Source organism: Chiloscyllium plagiosum, chromosome 10 (assembly GCF_004010195.1).
Source record: "Chiloscyllium plagiosum isolate BGI_BamShark_2017 chromosome 10, ASM401019v2, whole genome shotgun sequence".
Classification (NCBI taxonomy): domain Eukaryota; kingdom Metazoa; phylum Chordata; class Chondrichthyes; order Orectolobiformes; family Hemiscylliidae; genus Chiloscyllium; species Chiloscyllium plagiosum.
The window spans coordinates 73,630,969-73,653,765 of NC_057719.1; the positions used below are offsets into that span (position 1 = coordinate 73,630,969).

The 22,797-nt window shown below is 41.8% G+C and overlaps 1 protein-coding gene across 6 annotated transcripts in view; it reads left to right on the plus strand.

Moving 5' to 3' along the window:
- Positions 1–22,797, plus strand: part of LOC122553773 (spectrin beta chain, non-erythrocytic 1-like) — a 269,990-nt gene that overhangs the window by 110,972 nt on the left and 136,221 nt on the right. The window contains exon 1 of one of the 6 annotated variants that reach the window (XM_043698086.1): positions 6,634–6,843. The exons of the other annotated variants lie outside the window; for them this stretch is intronic. Coding sequence (XP_043554021.1) covers positions 6,753–6,843 — 91 coding nt within the window. The 5' untranslated portion in view covers positions 6,634–6,752. Of the gene's footprint in view, positions 1–6,633; positions 6,844–22,797 lie in introns of those variants that run through there. 6 annotated transcript variants of the gene reach the window in all.

Sequence of the window (22,797 nt, forward strand, 5' to 3'; positions counted from 1 at the left end):
CAATCCACAGGAACTGATCCCGAATCTATTGAACTCTGGAAAATAATCACCAACGCATCCACGATTTCTCGAGCCACCTCCTTCAGTACCCTAGGATGTAGACCATCAGGCCCCGGGGACTTATCAACCTTCAGACCTAACAGTCTCTCCAACACCAATTCCTGGCAAATATAAATTCCCTTAAGTTCAGGTGCATCAGCCACTGTTACCTCAGGGAGATTGCTTGTGTCTTCCCCAGTGAACACAGATCTGAAGTACCAATTCAATTCTTCTGCCAGTTCTTTGTTCCCCATAATATATTCCTCTGTTTCTGTCTTCAAGGGCCCAACTTTAGTCTTTACCATTTTTTTTGCCTTTCACATACCTGAAAAAACTTTTACTATCCTCCTTGGTAATGGTGGATTTCTCAAGCCAAGAATATATCTATGAAGAATATTAATATTTGTTAAAACAAGCATTTACAGTAATCCACTTTGTAATATGATAACATAATATAACTTGACAGTTCTAAAGATTCGATTTTCAACATTTTTTGAATCTATTGTATGTTCAATCCTGATGACAAAATTATTACAAAATCTGAATAGCTGTGTCTTTGTTTGGTTTCCCCTTTTGCACACTTGTTTTGCAACTATCCTGTTCAGTTCCCAATGTCCAACAGGTGCTTCACATTTTCTTCTGTTCTCACCAGACCCAAAGTTTCTTCTGTAAGCAAACCAAACAGCTGGAAACCTACTTCCACGCCTCATGCCGTTGTGCAGCCAGCTTTAGTATACACAGTTCAGAATTATTGGCCTCATTCATTTGATTTTATTCTACAGCTTCCTTTTGGAAAGCTTGGCTGAAATGGAGAAAGCTGCCGACTTGAAGTTCCAGTCTGGATCGTGAGCCGGTTCCCAATCCCACATCAGACAGAGTTTGCCCACTTGCATCCTGGATGAAAAACCCAAAATGTAAAATTGGCCTGAAGGTAGTGGTGATAGAGGGTTGTTTTTCAGACTGGAGGCCTGTGACCAGCAGTGTGCCGCAAGGATCACCACTATTATTCGTCATTTATATAAATGACTTTGATGAGAATTTAGGAGGTATGGTTAGTAAGCTTGCAGATGACACCAAGATTGGTGGTATAGTGAACAACGAAGGTTATCTGGGAATGTAGCGAGATCTTGTTCAACTGGACCAGTGGGCTGAGAAATGGCAGATGCAGTTTAATTTAGATAAATGCAAGTTGTTGCATTTTGGTAGATCGCACCAGGGCAGGACTTACAAAATTGATGGCTAGGCCCTGGGGAGTGTTATAGAACAAAGAGATCTGGGGATACAGATTAATAACTCCTTGAAGTTACAGATGGACAGGGTGGTGAAGAAGGCTTTCGGCATGCTTGCTTTCATTGGTCAGAGCATTGAGTATAGAACAGTATGGGACATCCTGTTGCAGCTGTACAAGATGTTGGTAAGGCCACATTTGGAATACTGCATGCAGTTCTGGTTACTCCACTATTGCAAGGATGTTACTGAGCTAGAAAGAGTGCAGAAAAGATTTACTAGGATGCTACCTGGACGGGAAGGCTGGAGTCATAAGGAGAGGCTGGATAGGCTGGGACTTTTTTCCCTTGAACATAGGAGACAGGGAGAGAACCTTATGGAGGTCTACAAAATCATGAGAGGCATAGATAAGGTAACCAATAGCTTTTCCCAGTGGTAGAGGGCATAGGTTTGAGCTGAGAGGGGAGAGATACAAAAGGGTCCAGAGTGTGGTATGTGTCTGGAATGGGCTGCCAGGGGTAGTATTGGAGGTGAGTACAATTTTATCATTTAAGAAACATTCGGACAAGTATGTGGATCGAATAAGATTGGAGGGATATAGTCAAGAGTGTGGTGCTGGAAAAGCACAGCAGGTCAGGCAGCATCCAAGGAGCAGGAAAATCAAAGTTTCAGGCAAAAGCCCTTCATCAAAGGCTGTTGCCCGAAACATCGATTTTCCTGCTCCTCGGATGCTGCCTGACCTGCTTTGCTTTTTCAGCACCACACTCTCGACCCTAATCTCCAGCATCTGCAGTACTCACTTTCGCCTATGGAAGGATATAGACCAAATGCATGCAAATGGGACTGGATTAATTGTAAAAACTGGGTGGCATTGACAAGTTAGGCCAAAGGGCCTATTTTCACACTGGACACCTCAATGAGTTTGAGTCTATGACTTTCATAGAAACTATCCAGTAAACAACATATGCAGCAGTTGAATGGATCATTGCAGAAACCATGCCCCAGTTTTATGAAGAAAGTTGCTGTACTCCATGGTTAAAGGTTTGAAGGTTATTTTGAAAGCTACTGTCAGAAGGTCAGTGTGTAAGGCAAGTGTGGGGTGGGGTGCCCAGTAGGTGTGGGGTTGTACATAGTGTAGAGTAGGTAGGGAGGTGGGTTGCCAGGTGGGCAAGATAGTTGAAGATATAGAGTGGCAGTTGGACCTAAGGTTGAATGTAGGTATCCATGAAAGAGGTGGGGTTGCAGTGAGAGTTTGGGATGGGTTTTTGGGTGGGGGGAGGAAATTAGTTTGAATGATTGAGGTGGTCAGTTTTATAATTAGCAAGGAGTTAGAGCCTGTTATAATCCCTGTAGACTTTCCTAGGTAACTGCTAAGGTAAGTAAGTCACAAGCCTCTGAAGTCTCCACCTTGAGTTCGAAACTTTTTCAGAGGGTTCCAGGTACCAGATAATTATGTGACAATGCTGCACCTTTAACAAGGTTGTGTTGTCCTGATTTTGTTTTTCTAAAGGGGTCATAAAAATTAGAGGTTCCGATATGTCTGGAAATACCTAATTGAGAAGGCACAATGAAACTTGCACAATGAAAGGAGAGTGGCCAGTTCTCCCATTCAGGATTTTGGTTTGGTTTGGTTTAAGCAAGCAGTCTGTTTAAAGCTGCTGCACCCAAAGAAACAGCTATATGCTGATTCTCTCTCTCTCTTTCTCTCTCTCTCTGCAATATCTCTCCTGCAAGAACCTGCATTTGAATTTACCTTTTTGCCAAGGGGGTTTTATGGGATGTTGCAAAAATTTGGAACACCATTATTAATTTGCAGTAGAGTTGATTGGGTTTTCAAATAGTTATGTTATTCTAAATTTGGTTTTCTTTTGTTTGTGTGTAAATAAATTCTGTTTTGTTTAAAACCGAGTGGTTGGGCCAGCTGCATCACTCCTGGAATATCCACTGTACACCTGCTTAAAACAACTAGAAGTGTTAGGGCCTGCACTACCTTCTTCAAATGTTTTGAGGGGATCTGGCCTGGTCCATAACAATTATCCTTCAGATGTTTGAACTTCCTGGACATTTAACACTTAGTGTATTGTGATCTCTGAGAGATCTAGTGCATCATTGTGGAAATGACATGCATAACTTCAAATATTTCCACTTGGTAACAGACATCCTTCAAACCTCCCTGCACTTGCCAGACCCCTATCATTCATATCCATTATGCATCAATAGCTGACACCTGTTTACTTCTCCACTGACAGGGATCGTATGTGATCAGCTATAAATTAAATCAAACTCATTGTAAACATTTTTCTGATCTGAATGAATCAACAGATTTTGATATAATGAACAGATTTTGTGCTCGGTGGTGAATGATGATTCTGCATATACTTGCTTTCATTGGGTGTTTGAATTGCAACTGGCAACTATTTATGAGCTAAACAGCATCTTGCTCACCATGTAGGATCTTGTTAAAAATCACACAACACCAGGATATAGGTTTATTTGGATATAATCGCTTTTGGAGCACTGCTCCTTCTTCAGGTAGCTGTGGAGTAGGACCATAGTGATCCAGTGAGCTGAGTGGCCTTCTTCCAGTAAAGAATGAAAATATGTACATCAGGTTTGTATGGTTGTAGGTGCATGAAGGTTCCAAAAAACACAGGGATGTGAGGGAGGTAGTGGATAGTTGTAATTTTGTAGTTTTCTGTGGGTTTGAAAACTCCTATGAAGCATCACTGCAGAATGTTGGATTTCTGTTGGAATTCCAAAGAATGACATAAGGAATTTCAGCTTCTTCCTGCCTTTGGACCACTTTAATTCTGGGTAGAAGGACAATTAATGGTCTATGAAGGCTGATAGTCAGCAGCCAACTGGAATTTTCCAGTCAGTTTGTGGGCCTTTCACTTGGAACTAAACATGAATGAGGAATGGAAATGATTTCCCATTGGCAGACCTTGGAGTGGGGGAACAGAGACAGCACAGTTTCATGCCAGGAAACTCTCCTACATCCACCACGGCTGTTGGCACACAGCTGGTGGCTATGCAGTGGAGGAATGGCCCCTCCATGATGACAGTCTTGCAGCTGTGGGCATCTTTAAATTGAACCATCTTCTCTGTTCTTTTCAGAGAGTGCCTCCTTCAATTTTTCCCCTGAAGGTGTCATTCCTTGCTAGTGTATGTGTTTCTGGTTGCTGACCATAACCTTATCTGAGTGACCATACTTCAAATCTTTGATCATAAACTATCAGTGTATATAAGGTACTTCAGTACAGAGCATTATGCCTCGATTTGTCCTCGCCTGACATCTGCACATGTTCACTTCCAGCAGAGGTTACCTCTCTGGAAGTGTATATGATCAGTCACAGTCTCTCTATACTCTAATCTGCTTGAGATCAACCAACAAAGCCCAGATATTTGATAGAGCCTTGGAACTTGAAATGACTTAGAAATTCTTGCCAGCTGAGTGGTTTAGCGCAGTGCTAGTGTCACACTTGCAATGGAGTGTTCTCATTGTGAAGATGAGACTGCATCTGCACAAGGACTGAGTGTTGTTTGCTCATACTAACATTGTCATGGACAGATACATCTATAACCAGTAGCTTTCTGTGCACCAAATCGAGTGGCCTTTTTGGTTCGATTGTCATCTTCTGAAAGCTCAGGCTAGTAGCTGTTTCTTTCAGGATTCAGCCAGCCCCATCAGTGTTGATAGCACTCAGCAGCTTTCAGTAATAGACATTGATGGTACCTGTCCAGAATAGATTGTGTGCCTCTTTCCTTCTTCCAAGTGGTGTTTGACAAAGGAAAGGGTGGATTCAACAGCTGAGAGTAGGTGCGAGTTAGTAGGAGGTTTCCATGCCTGATGCTATGAAACTTCATGGAGCCCACAGTCAATGTTTAAGGCTCCCAGGGGCACATACGAATGTCTTATTCTACTGGCTGTGATGGGCTTTACTGTTACTGAGACAAGACATATCCAGGGTTGATATTGGGTGAGGCCTATAAGGTGCGGTCACACTCACAGATCGTATTTATGTCAGGCTAGTTTGATGGGTAGAAGGACAATTAGTGGACTATGATAGTCAGCAGCCAACTGGAATTTTCCAGTCAGTTTGTGGGCCTTTCACTTGGAACTAAACATGACCGAGGAATGGAGATGGTTTCCCATTGGCAGACATTGGAGAGTGGGAGCAGAGACAGCATTCTTTCATGGTAGGAAACCCCCGTCCACCACGGGGCTGGCCGAACATATTTCACCCTCTTAATTGGGAGGACTTTACTGCATTGCCTGAGCTGGGTGTGTTTTATTTTCAATACCTGTTGCCGATGCTGAACTCAACAGTGTGTCCAGTTTGTTTTTATGCTTATTTGCTATGATTTGAAACAACAGTGTCTTGCTGGGCTATTTTGTGGGCAGTTAAGAGCCAATCACATTGATGTGGATCTGGAGTCTCTCAGGCCACACTGGGAAAGGTCTTCCCCCAACAGAACATTAATGAACCAGTCGGATTTGTACAACAATCCAATAGCCTCACAGTCATGATGACCGGTATTAGCTTGTTTCTAGTTTTTATTTAGTTTCTTTTCCTTAATTGAATTGAAATTCCCAAACTGCCAGGGCGGGATTTGAACTGACCCCGATGTAATCATTGGGATGTTCCCCACACACTGGAGCAGGAATTCCTCTTGTATTCTTACTGTATGGACGCATGACAGCTTTTGAATAAATGTGTGAGTCTGAATAAATGTGAATATAGCCCATGCTCTAATGAAAAGCTCACAATTTTTTTTAAAAATCGCTAAAAATTGTGTTTTCCTCTGCTCCCTGGCTCACTTCCCTTTCCCACTCAGTGGATCACTTCAGTGAAATATACCTCTCACTGCTGTAGGTGGTGCTGGGAACAAATATTGTTTTTTTTTAGAACTTAAAATTGCAATAGCAGAAGTGAATGAATTTCACTTCACCCCCACTCTCCAGCACACATATAGTTTTGTTCCTGTTATAAACATAGCTCACGCTCTCTGCTGACTCTACGCAGCTAGTTCATATGCATTCATTTAAAACGACAACTTGCACAGTAAGAAAAAAGTGCTTTCCATCTGCTGTCCTTCAGCTTGTTAGAGCCGTACGTTTTTATTCCACACACCTCTGTGAGCAAACAGTGAATGACATCACCTAACTGATTATTACCACAGGGTCAGTGTTCAATTTTTTTTAAAAAAAAGGCCCCAATTCCCATGCAACTTCTCCAGTATATACATCAGACACTGATACTGCAGCCTCTGCAATGAACTCGGACCCACCGGGCTCATGCCCACCGCTCGGGAACTGATTCCAACCTGGGAAGAGAAATTAACCATCAACTCGAAGGCTCCACCCCTCAGTTCCCGCTGCCTGCTGTAGAAACTGGCTTGTGCGCTCCACCATCTATCTACCTCTTTGGGAGTGCTCAGGGCAATTTTCCCCATCCGCACGGACAGCTTGAACCATCCTACTCATGTCCACTCTAGCTGAGATACCTCCTGGTTACAACCCACCACAGCAGGCGCCCTACAATGTCACGGATGGGCGTTTCAAACAGCTACAAGGTACACTCCGTGCTATCTCTCCCCATTTCGGGTTCTAACGAAACTACCGCACATGTAACGGCGTTAAGAGGCGGAGACGCCTGACAGAATATAAGACACGCGAATGTGGCACTCTGAAAATGCAGAACACATTAGCTCGAATGAATGACTTTACTAACAAGGAGGCAATTACTAAGCAATGGTTGAACATGTTTTAAAAAAAAGTAAAGATTATGTGTTAATCCTGGCCATCAGATTGATGCATGATTTATATGTTTATGGTGTAAAATAATGTAGGGTAGAGGCATTTCAAGGGTTATCAAATGCTGAAGACCTGTTAAAAATTCAAAATTTAACTGATCGATAAGCAGAAAGAATGACACACTCAGAATCATGGTGTTGAGAAACTGCAAGTAATTTCTTCAGGTTTTCTAACAGCTGTGTCTGACCGAAGTACAGTTCAAGCATTAGATAAAGCCTCATAAATAAATAAGTTGTGCTTGGGGACAGTCTACGCTGCCAAGTACTTTGGACTGTGCCTTGTGCTGCTGAGCACCAGGAAGGTTCAATAAGGAGAACCATTGAGACAGTCCGAGCAAATTCCTGCCTCGAGTTGCTTCTGATCTGGTTTGCAGAATCCCAGGATCCTTGTTTCAGTTTTCCTCAGTCTGAGCCACCTTCACTGAATATTATCAGCCCATGATTGATTGACAGAGCAGATTCAATGGGCTGAATGGCCTGATTTTTGCTCCTATGCCTTAAGAGTAATTGGGTCACTTCATAATGGGTTTACATTGAGTAGTGCAATCTATGATGTCTAAGGACCCTTTCTGTGCTGTTGTAACTTTTCAGCATCATATTATCATAGATTAAAGAAAACTCATGTTCAGGTTATTTTTAATTAAGCAAAATTAGCCCCTGCTAGATTGCCCTCCCATCAGTATGTATTCCTTGAGCTGATGATGCTGGTGTATGCTGTCCCAGTATTCTACACTAGGAAGGAGTGAGGGACTGCAGAAGATATAGCACTGTTATTGTAGAGTGCTAGGAGAATCGTACATAAGGAATAAATAATGGCTTGTTAGTACTGAACTTAAAACATTTTTAAAAGGTGAAGAGAAGTTGAAGCTTGTCTTGTACTTACCAGGATGAGGATGGAAGAAACAGTCTTGGGGGGACTAATTGAGACAGCATGAGAAGAGGGCACTGGTTGGTTGGACCATCATTGATATGGAGATGCAGCAGGAATAGTTAAATATCAGTCTTCAGTCTCAGCGCAGGCAAGTACACTCTGGTCAGGGTGTTCTCATGGGAATGCAGCAGAAATTGGAAGTCTCCATCACCCATCTTTCTCCCAATGAGGGTGCAGTATATGTCTGAATTCTTTTGCCTAAAGAGTCTTTGACGTTATTATATGTAGTTTATAAAATGGGCAAATGCATCACACTGTGGGCCGGAATGACCATCTTAAATTGATTTCTGGTATAATTTTTAGCGAAGTCTAGATTATTTATGAAATGTCCAATAAGCATAACCACATCTAAAGATGATTATACTGCTCTGAGGCTTGAAAACATGGGCTGGAGACTTATTGCTGTGCATTTTGGTACACTCTACTGTCAGTTCTGTACTCAGTGTTGAACTGGGAGTGTAAGATAGTCAAATATTGGCCACTTCTAGGTGACTATTATCTCACTGATCCTGCCAATTCCCAGACAACTTCCATTGTACTGCAACCTGTCCAAATAAGTTTGTTCAGCCATGCTGGGAAGATGAAGGCTGAAGACTTTCCGAGCAATCTTGTGGGTACGTCTACACCAGATGGACAACAGTGGTTCAAAAAGGTGACTCACCATCACTCCCTTGAAGCTATTTAAGGATAGTCAACAGTAATGCTCACATTACTGTTTAAAGAATAAGGGAAAATAAATGGGAACTTTCTTCCTGTTGGGTGGACTTTCTTCCGATGGACTTTAACTTCCATTTACTGTTCTGGAGTTCAAATGCTAACACTATTTCCAAGGTTGTGATTCAATCAATACAGGTGTCTGTGAAATGCTAGCGTAAAGAAGAAATTAGGAACTTTTTTTTTAAGATTGAATATGTGAGAAAAATGTCAGAAAAATGTCCATCTGAAGTCCCAAGCTAAAATGGAGGGTTCCAGCTGGTCACTGTTAGGGTTGACTGGAAGGGAGAGGAGGCTAATAAAATGGCATCTCGGCCTAGCGAGGAATCTTGAATCCTTTACCACGCTGTCTCCTGGGTCATATCACAACTCCAAGTGAAGCTGCCAGAACTTTCAGTTAACGGAATAGATGTCAATACTGATTCTGCCCACCACCATTGTGGTGCACTGTGGTGCTGGAGGGTAAGAGATGGCCAGTGGCAGTTCCAGGGTTTGATTACAAGTGATGTATTACATATAATCAAGGCTGAGATGGATTCTTAATCAGCTGCACACAGTCAGAAATGGGAGGTCACATCCAGGATGAGACATAGCATGCGGAGGCATAATGTTGGGGAATTTGGAGGCAGTTTGGGAATTTGGTGCAGCAGGGAAGAGGTGCTTTTTGCTTGCTTTTTTGAAATTCATATTTGGTAAGATTTTATTTTTAGCGGGAAAACTTGAAGCCCGGGATTGAGGGCTCAACACAAAAGAAGGAATGACATCACAGATAAGCTGTAAGTTCACTGGTTGGTAATAGCTGCTGATTTGACTATCTGTTCTCGGTTGAAGATAAGTAGGAGAAATATTTACAGATTACAAATCGAAAGACCAGTGTGAAATTTAAAAAAAAACAGCAATTTAAAAACTAAACAAATAGAGATGCAGAGCAAGGCAATGTAGTGTACGTGCATGATGTAGGAGCTGATGAAGGCCGTTCTGGGCTGAGGTGAGCACAATGGCCATCAGTAAGTAGAAGGTGCTGGGGAAGCTAGAAGTTGTGAAGGTGGATAAATCACTGGGACCCGATGGACTACATCTCAGAATTTTGAAGGAGATAGCTGAGGACATTGTAGAGGCATTGGTAATAATCTTTCAGGAATCACTGGAGTCAGGGAGAGTCCCAGAGGTTTGGAAAATAACTCATGTTAACATGCCTGTTTAAGAAAGGAGGGAGGCAGAAGTCAGGAAACTATAGGCTAGATGGCCTGACCTCACTGGTTGGTAAGATTTTAGAGTCTGTTATAAAGGATGAGGTTGGTAAAATAAGGCTGACTCAGTCCAATTTCATCGGTTGGGAGGGGTGGTGGTCATGTCTGACAAATCTGCTACAATTCTTTGCGGAGGTAATGAGCAAACTCGACAAAGGAGAGCCAGCGGATATGATCTATTTGGACTTCCACAAAATCCTTGACGAGGTGCTGCACAGGAAGCCTCTAAATAAGATAAGAGCCCAGGGTGTTAGGGACAAGCTACTGCAAGGTTAGACAATTGGCTGATTGGCAAAAGGCAGAAAGTGGGGGCTAATGGATCTATTTCAGAATGGCAGCTGGTGGAATTCTGCAGGGGTCAGTGTTGGGATCACAACTACATGTATTCACATTACACATTAATGATCTGAATGTATTATTGCTAAGATGACCTAAAGGTACGTGGAGAGACATGTAGTGTTGAGGAAGTGGGGAGGCTGCAGAAGGACTTGGGTGGGCTAGGAGATTGGGCACAGAAGTGACAGATGGTATACAACATGGGAAAGTGTGAGATTATAAACTTTGGTAAGAAGAGTAGAAATGTAGGCCATTTTCTAAACTGGGAAAGTGAGGACTGCAGATGCTGGAGATCAGAGTTGAAAAGTGTGGTGCTGGAAAAGCACAACCAGTCAGGCAGCATCTGAGGGTCCTGATGAAGGGCTTATGCCCGAAACGTCAATTCTCCTGCTCCTCGGATGCTGCCCGACCTGTGCTTTTCCAGCACCACACTTTTCGATTATTTTCTAAATGGGGAAAAGCTTTGGAAATCTGTAGCACAAAGGGACTGAGGAGCCCTAGTTCCGGACTCTCAAGGTGAACATGTAGATTCAGTTGGTAGTTAGGAAGGCAAATGCAATGTTAGCATTCATTTGAAGAGGGCTAGAATGCAAGAACAGAGATATACTGCTCGGGCTGCAAAAGGCTCTGGTCAGGCCGCATTTAGAATATTATGAGCAGTTTGGGTCCCGTATCTAAGAAAGGATGTGCTAGCATTAGAAGGGGTCCAGAGGAGGTTTACAGGAATGATCCCGGGGATGACAGGCTTGTCATAAGAGGAGTGGTTTGGGACTGTACTTGATGAAGTTTCGAATGTTGAGGGGGGATCTGATTGAAATTTAAAGAACACTGAGAGGCTTAGATAGAGCAGACACTGACAAGGTGTTTCCACTAGTAAGAAAGACTTGGACCTGAGGACTTTCTTCACTGGAGATTGGCTGATCTGTGGAACTTATTGCTGCAGAAAGCTGTGGAGGCCAAGTCATTGAGTATATTCTAAGACAGAGATAGATAGGTTCTTGATTAGGAAAAGGATCAAGAGGAATGGGGAGAAGGCAGGAGAATGGGATTGAGAAACATATCAGCCATGATTGAACAGCAGAGCAGACTCAATGGGTCAAATGGCCAGTACCTTATGGTCATAATCAGTAAGGGAATCAAGGAGTTTATGGAAAAGGCAGGAAAGTGGAGGTGGAGATTATCAAGTTAGCCATGATCTCATTGAATGTTGGAATAGATTTGATGAGCTGAATAGCCTCCTATGGCATATGGTCTAATAGTGACTGGATGTCCCAGGTGAGTGGGGCTGGACCTTTATAACATAGGCCTCCCATCATTGTCTGCCACGAACCTGCCTGAAACTGGGCTGATTTCATAGAAGAATGCTCCCTTTCTGCTCTGGTAATAAAATAAAGCATAATGTTTGCCTACCTCCAAAATGTATGTGCCTTGAATACAATTACACTTTCAGAAACAGCATTTAAAACCTCAATTTCATATATGGGTCATGAATTACACAGAAAATGGCATATTGTATCATTATTTTAATAAAAGGGGAATTTATTTTCCTAATTCTGGTTTTAGAATGGCTGTTCTCCAGAAAGGAATCCGAGACTACCTCAGACATAGCTACTCCACAAAGGCTGACTTCAGACTTTAATTTGAAGACAGACTCACATTGTGACCATCAGATATATTAAAGTGCTTTACAGCCAATGAAATACTTTGTGAAATGTAGTGGCTGTTATAATGTTGGAAACGCAGCAGCCAAAGTGGGCTCTGCAAACTCCTAATAATAATAATGAGTGATTGACCAGTTCTTTTGATTTTTTTGATTTGTGATGTTGACTGATTGGATAGGTATTGGTCATGCCGAGGAATATTGTTGAGGGCACTCAGGTTGTGAAATGAGTCTTTTTTGGGGAGATTCATGAATTGCTTATTCCATTGTGAGTGCTCGGTTCCTACCTGTCCTTGATAGGTTCCACACTGCTCTTAGCTTTCAGTGGACCCAAGCTTACAGCAGCCCTAGTCCAACGTGAGGTTGTAAAGGCTACAAAGGCTACATGACAGCTGATAACGAAAAAGGTTGCAGGTGTAAATGCGATGCCCTCCGAAATACTGTGATATGGTGAAGAAGCACTCTAGGTTCATGTACACAGCCTTTGGAAAGGCAAGAACATACCCGTGATCTCTGAAGCTACTGTGACCACCCACAAAAAAGGACATAAGGCTAATTATGATGACTACAAAGGGATCTCCCTGCTGTCTGTCAGAAGGAAGGTCATTGCAAAATTCTTCCTCGGTCGTACCTTCCCAGTGGCTAAGAGCTCCTCCTGATGTGGACTCCTGTTCATCAGCACAGTAGATATGACCTTCAGAGCAACACAAAGTGCAGGGAGCAACAGGAATGTTTTTAACCACACAATAGTGTTTGACTGTCAACCAGCAAGAATACTGGAGCATTCTCCTCAAATTTGCCTGCCCATAGAAATTCTTCACTATTCTCCAACTATTGCATGAAGACATGCAAGCCGTGATTATTACTATTGGATCCACCACAGACCTGTAATCTGTGTAGACTATCACGGCAACACTCTTCCCCTGTCTTCCTTACTGCAACAATTCACCCCATGAGAAATGAGCAGGTAGAGGGTAGAGGGGTGAGTCCAGGTGGGATGCTCTTCGGAGGGTGAGTGTGGACTCGATGGGCTGAATGGTTGCTTCCTCACTGTAGGGTTTCTATGATTTTCAGTCTTGGGCTAACTGGACAGACTATACTGGACTGGAAACAAGTTGTATTCAGCCCTGATGGGCTGCCGAAGAGAAAAGAGAAATTTGGCAGGATTCCAAGGGTAACATCCCTGCTTCTCCTTGAAATAGTGCCAAGCAATCATTACAACCTATCTAAGCAGGCAAATGATTAACTGTCTCAAACGCAGCATCTCCAATAGTGTAGCACTCCTTCAGCACTGCACTTGAGTGGCAATTTAGTTTCTTTATAGATGCTTTTCAAATTTATTGTTATGATCTGAGATCAGGCAAAATGGACTTGAGCTTTCGGAATCGCTGTGCTATGTTTTTTTTATAGTTGCATCACCATCAAATTCTGACCTTGCAAAGGTGTTATCGCCCACAGTTCCTTTTCCTTTGAGAAGGAGATGTCAGGGCTGGTTAGTTATCTCTGAGTTTCTTCAATCAAATGTACGATGCAGCCGAAGAAGTAATTAAAATTTAACAAGCATGTACGATCCTGCTTAAATGTGCTTCAGAGAATAGAGGAATACTCAATTAACAATCAGTCATTTACCATGTACTCAGCCCTGTAATATTCAGCCCATGTACCATAATGAAGGGAAACTTACTGGCTGATGGAATACTGCAGCAACCAAGATGTGCAGGATCTATTGTGAGATGTGTACACACATTCTTATTTATAAATCATAATAATTGTCTTCTGAACCCTGCAGGGATTACATGAGATTTTTCATTATTTTGTGCTTTGCCACTTTCAGTTTTTGTTTGCTCTGAGTCTCTTGTGTAGCGCTGCTTCAGCTAAATTCACTGAGCATGATTTAGCACAGAAGTAAATTAAAAATGCTTTCGCAGGGCCATTCCAGAAAGGCTATTTGCTGAAAAATAACCTTTAGAATTTAACAAGATCCACATGCCAATTATTGGCTTTCTGCCACTTCAGTATATATTTAGACACAAAATCTTTTGCTGTCACAGATTTCTAGCTGACCACTCTTAATGTACCTTGTCTATTTTCATTTGCTGCACCATTGTTGTATCTATGGGGGATGAAGTCTTTTACTCTCAGAGATGACAAGCCTGAAGGTGGGTAGGGCGTTGAACTGAGTTTTGGGCAGAAAAGTGCACACTCACCTTTCTGCGGGATGAGCTCCTTGACTGACTAATGAGGGATCACTTTTTATAATCTTATCCCTCAACACTGGGATTAACTGGGCTGCAGGTGGTCCTATTGCTGTTAAGTGTTCCCAATTGCTATTACTTAACTCATGCAGATCACCAGCTCAGTTTGGGGGAATGTGGGATGAGCCTGGATCAGAGACAATCACCGCCTAAGTGGGGGAGCTGACACCAGGTTGCCCGTTGGGCATCACCCCTGCCAATGCTTTTGAGATGCCCAGCCTATAAAACAAATTCCCCAGCCCTGTTGTAATGTCCTGACTCCTCCCTAATCCTGGGACTTCAGCTTGATCTTCCTCCAACAGTCATGGCCCCCTCCATAACACTGCTGCTTTCAAGAGTTGCTGGCTTCAGATCAGTGAGTCTGTCACCAGCTGTAAAGATGGCAGGCAAGATCCCCGGCGTCTCAGTAGGAGTGTGTGATGTTGCATTTCCGCAGCGTTCAAACTGTACTGTGTTTGAAAGACATAATCTGAAACAATGGGCAAGCTACTTTGCGCCTTCAAAAAGGAGTCACTGAATTGTTTTAGCAGAATACAGGTGAACCAGTGCTAAGAACTTTACTTTAACCAAACTGGTCACCAGCTTGAATACCCCAGCTTCCCGTCATAGGATTTTGCGTCTCCCTTATCAGTCAGTGGAGACCAGAACTTTGAATTTCGTTTTGACATCAAGTGGCTAGCTCATGTCTGTTGGATTTTAGTGACCCCCTTCACCTTTGGCACACAAATCCTTGAAGCCTTTTGATCCTTCTTACTATAAGTAGGCCATTGAACCAATGGCTCTATTTCTGTTTTATTTTTTAAAGAATATGACAATGAGAACTTTTTCCATGGGCTTAACCAGTGGGCACCATGTTAATCTGATGGTGAAGCATTTCACTACTTGTTGTGTAAGTGTGCAAAGATATGAAAATAACCATTGAGTGCTGTGTATGGTACATGTATTCTGACCCAATGAAATGGAAAGTGCTTGTCATAGAGTCATAGAAAGGTACAGCATGGAAACAGACCCTTCGGTCCAACCCGTCCATGCCGACCAGATATCCCAACCCAATCTAGTCCCAGCTGCCAGCATCCGGCCCATATCCCTCCAAACCCTTCCTATTCCAATACCCATCCAAATGCATCTTAAATGTTGCAATTGTACCAGCTTCCACCACTTCCTCTGGCAGCTCATTCCATGCACGTACCACCCTCTGTGTGAAAAAGTTGCCCCTTAGGTCTCTTTTATGTCTTTCCCCTCTCACCCGAAACCTATGCCCTCTAGTTCTGGACTGCCCGACGCCAGGGAAAGGACTTTGCCTATTTACCCTATCCATGCCCCTCATAATTTTGTAAACCTCTATAAGGTCACCCCTCAGCCTCAGTTTCACAAAACAACCAATAACTACAACAAGTACACTGTTATTGAAGTAAAGGACCATGGACGGTGTCCAGTACTACATTTGTATTTAGGGATACAGAGCACACAGTAGTTTGCTGTCTGAAGTAAGAAAATACAAAAAAAAGTTCAGAATGTGTTTTCGTTTTAAGGCCATTTAATATTTAGACTTTTCTTTCACTAGAAAGTTGAGAAGTGTTCAAATATTTCTTAAGTGGAGTATTACACTCCTGAAGAAGTGAAATATTTGTGTAATCTCTCAGGTACTGTTGTATCAGACCATTTGTTTCATTACTGCCAGCCAAAAGATGTTTTTTGTCCTGCCTGTTATATTCTTAAGATTGAATTAAAGATGGGTACTCTGTTTGTTTATACCATGTCTTCTCTCACTGGGTTGTTTGTGTCTTGACAGTAGTGCCCTGTAGTTTAACTGTCTGTAACTGTTTAAGTATCTACATTATGAATGTAGTAAGATGGCTAACTTTGTGGTTAAACTTGACGTCACCCTTTGTTAAATCAGCCTGTTTGACATGTATAGCAGAGGTAGAATTTAAACTCGAACCTTCTGACCCAGAGATAGGAACTGCACCACAAAAACCTTAAAATCTGGAGTGAGAAGAGGTGCAGAAAACAGGATTCAAATCTATGTAGGGTGGCTCTAATGAATAGCAATACTATTGTTTCAACCAGTCAAGCATACCACAGGCCCTGATGTTACTCTTTTAAGCTGCATCTAATTAGTAGTAACGGGTAATGTGATACTTGGCAATATCTATTCCTTGAGAAATAATGCTTGAATCTATTCCTTGTAAATTAAGCTTTTGTTTGTAGCACCAGAAAATACTGAAGTCAAGTTGGGAGTTTTCTTGACTGACCCATCTGTTAAGAAAATAGTACCTTTTCCAGTGACATTAAGAATGAGAAAACCCACTGGAAACATCATGTCAGAATGCTTGTGTCCTTTGGCTTTTCCACAACTCAGTATTTCATACTTACTCAACATCGATGCTGGAGACCAATTATGCTTGACCAATTGAATGCAGGAGTTTTTTAATCTGACAATTGATTATTTACTATTTAAGAAGTGTGTTTGATCCCTGTGCCATTCATTCAGGTTGAGTGTGATAATAAATGACAGATAAGCAGTTCTACAGTAGCTCATTAATTTTATCTCCCAATGGTTATACACGTATGATTATATCTTGTGTTAGTACAAGGCACTATCTGATATCAGGCAGACTGTTACATAATGCTTCACACGTTAGCATAAGAGTTTTCACTCGCCACAACTGATTGTCATTTGTTTCCATTCATTTTTGGAAGGATGTGATTCCTGTTATAATGGGGGTGAATTACGATGCGACAATCTTGCTGAACCTGACAATAAATTCATCCCAAGTGTGTATATTCTATTTTGTTTTAATAGAGGCCATCTCTCTTTCTGCCTCTGCCTCTTTTATTCTCCCCAATACAGAATTAACTGTATGTGCTTAAAAAATAGCCATGATCCAATCTGTTTTCATATGCTCAGTCGTTCTACAATTTTCAGATAGACTGTTTTGAAAATAGTGGGTTGAATGGATCTCAGGATTACATACTCCTTTGTACCCTTCCATGCAACCTCCTGTTTAGAGGTAATAAATAGTGTTCTGAATAAAATTAAAACATTTTAAAGAAAAGAAAAACTTTCCTTCGTGACATCAAGATGTCCTAAAGCGCTTTCCAGCTAATGAATGACTTATGAAATGTAATCTCTGTTGTAATGCAGAAAAAACAATTCGTGCACAAGGTGCCACAAACAGCAGTGAAGTAAAGGCTTTTGTGGCATCACTCAAGGAATAAGCATTGGCCATGATACTGTGGAGAATTCACGTCTTTTTATAATAGAGCCATGTGACCTTCAGTACCCATCTCTGAGGGAAGATGACACCTTATTTTAAGGCTTCTTCTGAAAGATGGCTTTGTTGACAGTGCAGCATCCACTTGGTACTGCATTGGAGTGTCACCTTCGAGTTTACACTCCAGTCCTTGCAATGGGACGTGAACCTGGAACCTTCTAATTTCAGACAGCTATCACTGGCCACAGCTAATATTATGATCGTTTTCAGACAGAGAAGCAGTAAAATGGGTCTGACATAAAATTATCAAATAAGTAAACAATTATAAAAGGCACAGTTCAAATATATTTAAGTGCATTATGCATTTTAGCTTGATTAGTGGAAAGATGCATCAGCTTTTTATGTACTATTACACTTACATACATTTTCTTGATATATTAACTACTCAGACAGATCCAGTGCTGTAATTCATTGATCAGGTGCATACCTATTGCTACTTCAATAACTAATACATTCTTAAAAATCACACAACACCAGGTTATAGTCCAACAGGTTTAATTGGAAGCACACTAGCTTTTGGAGCGACGCTCTTTCATCAGGTGATAGTGACTATCACCTGATGAAGGAGCGTCGTTCCGAAAGCTAGTGTGCTTCCAATTAAACCCGTTGGACTATAACCTGGTGTTGTGTGATTTTTAACTTTGTACACCCCAGTCCAACACCGACATCTCCAAATCATAATACATTCTTAAATGCAAAAAAAGGGAACAAAAGCCCGTTTATTCATATGGAGCTGAAATTTGTTCACATGGGTGTTCTATTCCATGAAACTGGTGGGGACATTGGGCTGGATTTTGTTTCTGACTCTGTCTCTACATGAGCTGGTAGAAGGAAGTGGGGTGGCTTACAGCTAAGTTCTTATCCCAATTGAACTCCATTGAATAGTTTCAGTCTCTCTTATTCCCATCACCTCTCACAACCCACAGCCATAGTGCTGTTCTGCTACATTGAAGGATGGATGATGATGGCCTATCCAGCTGCGAATCCCCTGATGTAGCAAGACCACCCCTATTGTATACAGTATCACAGAACAAGATGGGTTTCTATTAGATAAGGGAGACCACATCTTTGGCTGCTATTCAATCAAAGACTGTTTGAGCCTCATTGGCTTGAACATGCTTATCCTGAATATTGGACAGGGCCTCAACATCCTGTCTCTCACCATAAAAGATTAAATGGTATTCATAATGTGTTCCCTAACCTAGCATTCGTGTCATTAGAAAATACTGGATCTCAAATGGTGTATCTCAAATTTTACCATGATAATAGAAAAGCTTGCAGTAGTATGACTATACAGTCAGTTCTTCCATAATGTGACGGTTGCATTCTTGTGCAACCCTGTATTATAGAAAAATTGCACTTTAGGAACAACACTTAGTGTTGGCAATGTAATCGCATTGCAGCCAAAACACCTTTTGAATATTCATGCTTTAGAAACGGTGTTCCCAATCTGTCAGTTGCGTTACTGCGAATTTGCATTGATATTATAGCAGAATGACCTTAGTTCTTTCACAACTGCAGGATGTTGGAAAGGGACTATGTAGTACTCTTGACATGGAGCCACTAGTGTCATTTGAGCCTGGCCAAAGTGGTTTGCTTGTTTTTTTTTCTGAAGTATCCACGAATCATTATTTCTGTCATAAATATAAAGTATCTCCAATAATTGGTAATGATATCAGTTAGAAAACTGGCGAGGGGTGTCAGTAGCGTAAAATTAAAAGAAGTCAGTGGATGTTCTTTGAGAATATTTCTAAACTTAGATAAATATACCACTGGATGATAGTCACCAGTTTCTGTCTCAATCATGGAGTATTTATTGTGAAGTTTGACTCAGCCACACATGTTAAAAGCTATTGGTCGGTCTGTTGCTTTGTAGATACAAATGATTTTGCATTATGTGATATAAACTGAATTATTTATGTTTAGAATATGTTGTTCAATAGTAAATATGTAGTAAAGATGACTGGGATATTGGACTTTCATATACAGTATTATTTGACTATTTGAAGTTTCTTTTGATTAGAGTTTACTAGATTTTATATATAAATATTGTTATAATCTCTGTTGAAACCTTCACCTTAAATAAAATGAATTTTCTATCAACCAATGCACATAAAGTGAAGAAAAGGGTAGCTCAATGTTTGTGAGAAGATTTGTAGCTCGGGTGCTCGTTGTTGTGGTCCTGTTCGCCGAGCTGGGAATTTGTGTTGCAGATGTTTCGTCCCCTGTCCAGGTGACATCCTCAGCGCTTGGGAGCCTCCTGTGAAGCACTTCTGTGATCTTTCCTCCGGCATTTGTAGTGGTTTGAATCGGTTGCTTCAAACTGACAGCCAGACTACTGCGACCACTAGGACTCATTACAGCACACAAACCAACAGCCACTCTCAGATAATATCTCACCAGGACAAAGGACCCGATACCCAGAATGAGCAAAACCAATGTAGTGTACAAAATCCCATGCAAGGACTGCACAAAACACTACATAGAACAAACAGGAAGACAGCTAACGATCCGCATCCATGAACACCAACTAGCCATGAAACGACACGACCAGCTATCCTTAGTAGCCACACACGCAGATGACAAGCAACATGAATTCGACTGGGACAACACTACTATTATAGGACAAGCCAAACAGAGAACAGCCAGGGAATTCCTAGAGGCATGGCACTCATCCACAGATTCAATAAATAAGCACATTGATCTGGACCCAATATACCGACCACTGCAGCAGACAGCTGGAACTGAAAACCGGAAGTGACAGATTCAAACACCTACAAATGTCAGAGGAAAGATCACAGAAGCGCTTCACAGGAGGCTCCCAAGCACTGAGGATGTCACATAGACAGGGGACGAAACGTCTGCAACACAAATTCCCAGCTCGGCGAACAGAACCACAACAGGGTAGCTCAATGGTTATCACAGTGCCTCACAGGAAAATGGCTTCGATTTGACTCTCAGGTGGAGCCTGTGTGGAATTTGCACATTCTCCCTGTTGTTCTGAAGATGTGGGTGTACTGTACCTTTAAGAGAGTTAAAAGCTAGCAGTGACAGCACCAAGTGGTCTCAATAAGATACAGTGTAATAGTGTAACAACTACTGGGGTAGCTAGGATAGATGATTGCCTGGAGACAAAAACAGATTCAAATTAATTTAATTAATTTAAATTATACCCCCAAAAAAACCAAACTCCAATCAAATTTGAATTTAATATATTAGCAATCTTAAAAGCCATTGACACAATCCAATGGTTTGGGGGTTTAAGACCAGGGAAAATTGAACAATTGGGAGGAGAACTGCCAAGCCAGCACAAAAAATAGCTCTCTTAAAGGTACCTTTATCAATCAGTAACCTGTGAAGCAGAATCCCTAAGAAAAAAGAAAGAAGACCGGAATATAGAGAAGAACCAAAAGCTGCCTGGTTTTGAGATAAGAGGTTTTGTAAATCTTAATCGGGAGGTTTTATTGTAGAAGGGGAAGGTAAAAGATAGTTAGAGGAAGGAGTTGTAAATAGTTGTTAGTTAATCATTCTCTGTTATACTTTAAGAAATAAAGTTCTTAAGTTTTACTTTAAGTAGTTCTTGGCCTCTTGAATTTTCACAGATTACTGCACGGGATAAATCTTTTTTGTGTTGCCAGTTTAAATTAAGCAGGAAGGTTTACTCCATGTCGTAACACTTTGTCTGCGTGGGTTTCACCTGGTTTCCGCCCAGTGATGTGCAGGTTAGGTGGATTGGCCATGCTAAACTGCTCAATGTGTCTAGGGCTTTGCAGGCTAGGTGTGTCAGCCATGGGAAATGCGGAGTGACTTCAGGCTGTTGGCTGGAGGGCCTGCTTCTAAACTGTAGGAATTCTATGATTGAAAAGATTTTCCATTTTAAGTCTTTTTACTATAACAAATGCACTAAAAATGATTCAGGCTTTAGATGTTTCAGGTGTCATAGAAAGGGAGGTAAAAGAGTGGGGGGGGGGGGGTTGCATTACTGATAAAGGAGTATCTCACAGCTGTACTGAGTGAGGATACATCAGAGGACTCATGCAGCAGGGCAATGTGAGTAGAACTCAGGAATAGGAAAGGCGAGATCACAATACAGGCTGCCCAACAGCCAGCAGGTGATAGAGGAGAGAATATCCAGACAGATTTTGGAAAGATGTAAAAATAGCAGGGATGTTGTGGTGGTTGATTTTAACTTCCCTGTTTGACTGGGACTCACTCTGGGGGTTTGGATGGGGCGGAATGTGTAAGAATGATTCAGGAGGGATTCTTGCCGCAATATTGAAACAGTCCAACCAGGGAAGTGGTTATTACTGGACCTGGTTTTAGTAAATGAGCCCGGCTAGATGAATGAAGTTTCAGTGGAGGAGCAGTTTGGGAGTAGCGACTATGTTTTAAGATACTCATGGATAGGGATAACAGCAGTCTTTGGGTGAATGTGTTAAATTGGAGGAAGGTGAACTACAACCATATTAGGCAGGGACTGGAGAACTTTGATGGGAGGCGGTCGTTTGAGGGTAAATCAACATCTGATATCTGGGGGTGTTTCAAACGGCAGTTGTGAAGAGTTCAGGAGCGGCATCTACCTTTGAGAATGAAGGATAGGTATGGCAAGTTAGGTGAGCCTGAGATTCCCAGGAATGTTGTGACCTTAGAAAGAAAAAGGAAGCATACAAAAGGTCTAGGAGGATGAGAAGCCGAAACCTGTGAAGTATATAAGGAAAGTAGGAAAGAACTTAAACAAGGAATTAGAAGGGTTAAAAGAGATCATGAAAAGTCATTAGCAAACAGGATTAAGGAGAATCCCAAGGCTTTTTATACATATTTAAGAACAAGAGGGTAACCAGGGAAAGGGTTGGTCCACTGAAGAACAAAGGAGGGAACCTGTGTAGAGCTAGAAAAGTTAGGTGAAGTCCCCAATGAACCAGCGACAAGGAATTAGTGGAGGATGATCTCAGGGAAGGAAGAAATGTTGTGTGTCTTAGAAAGTATTAAGGTAGATATGTCCCCAGTTCCTAGTGGGATCTATCCCAGAATATTGAGGGTGGCAAGAGAACAAATTGCTGGAGCATTTTGTATCCTCTTTGGCCACAGGTGAAGTCCCAGGGGACTGAAGAATAGCCAATGTTGTCCCACTATTTAAGAAGGGTAGTAGGGACAATCCTGGAAGTTACAGGCCTGTGAGTATCACATCGGTGGTAGGGAAATTATTGGAAAAGATTCTCAGGGACAAGATCTATGTGCATTCAGAGGCAAATGGACTTATTAGTGATAGACAACGTGGTTTTGTGGGGGT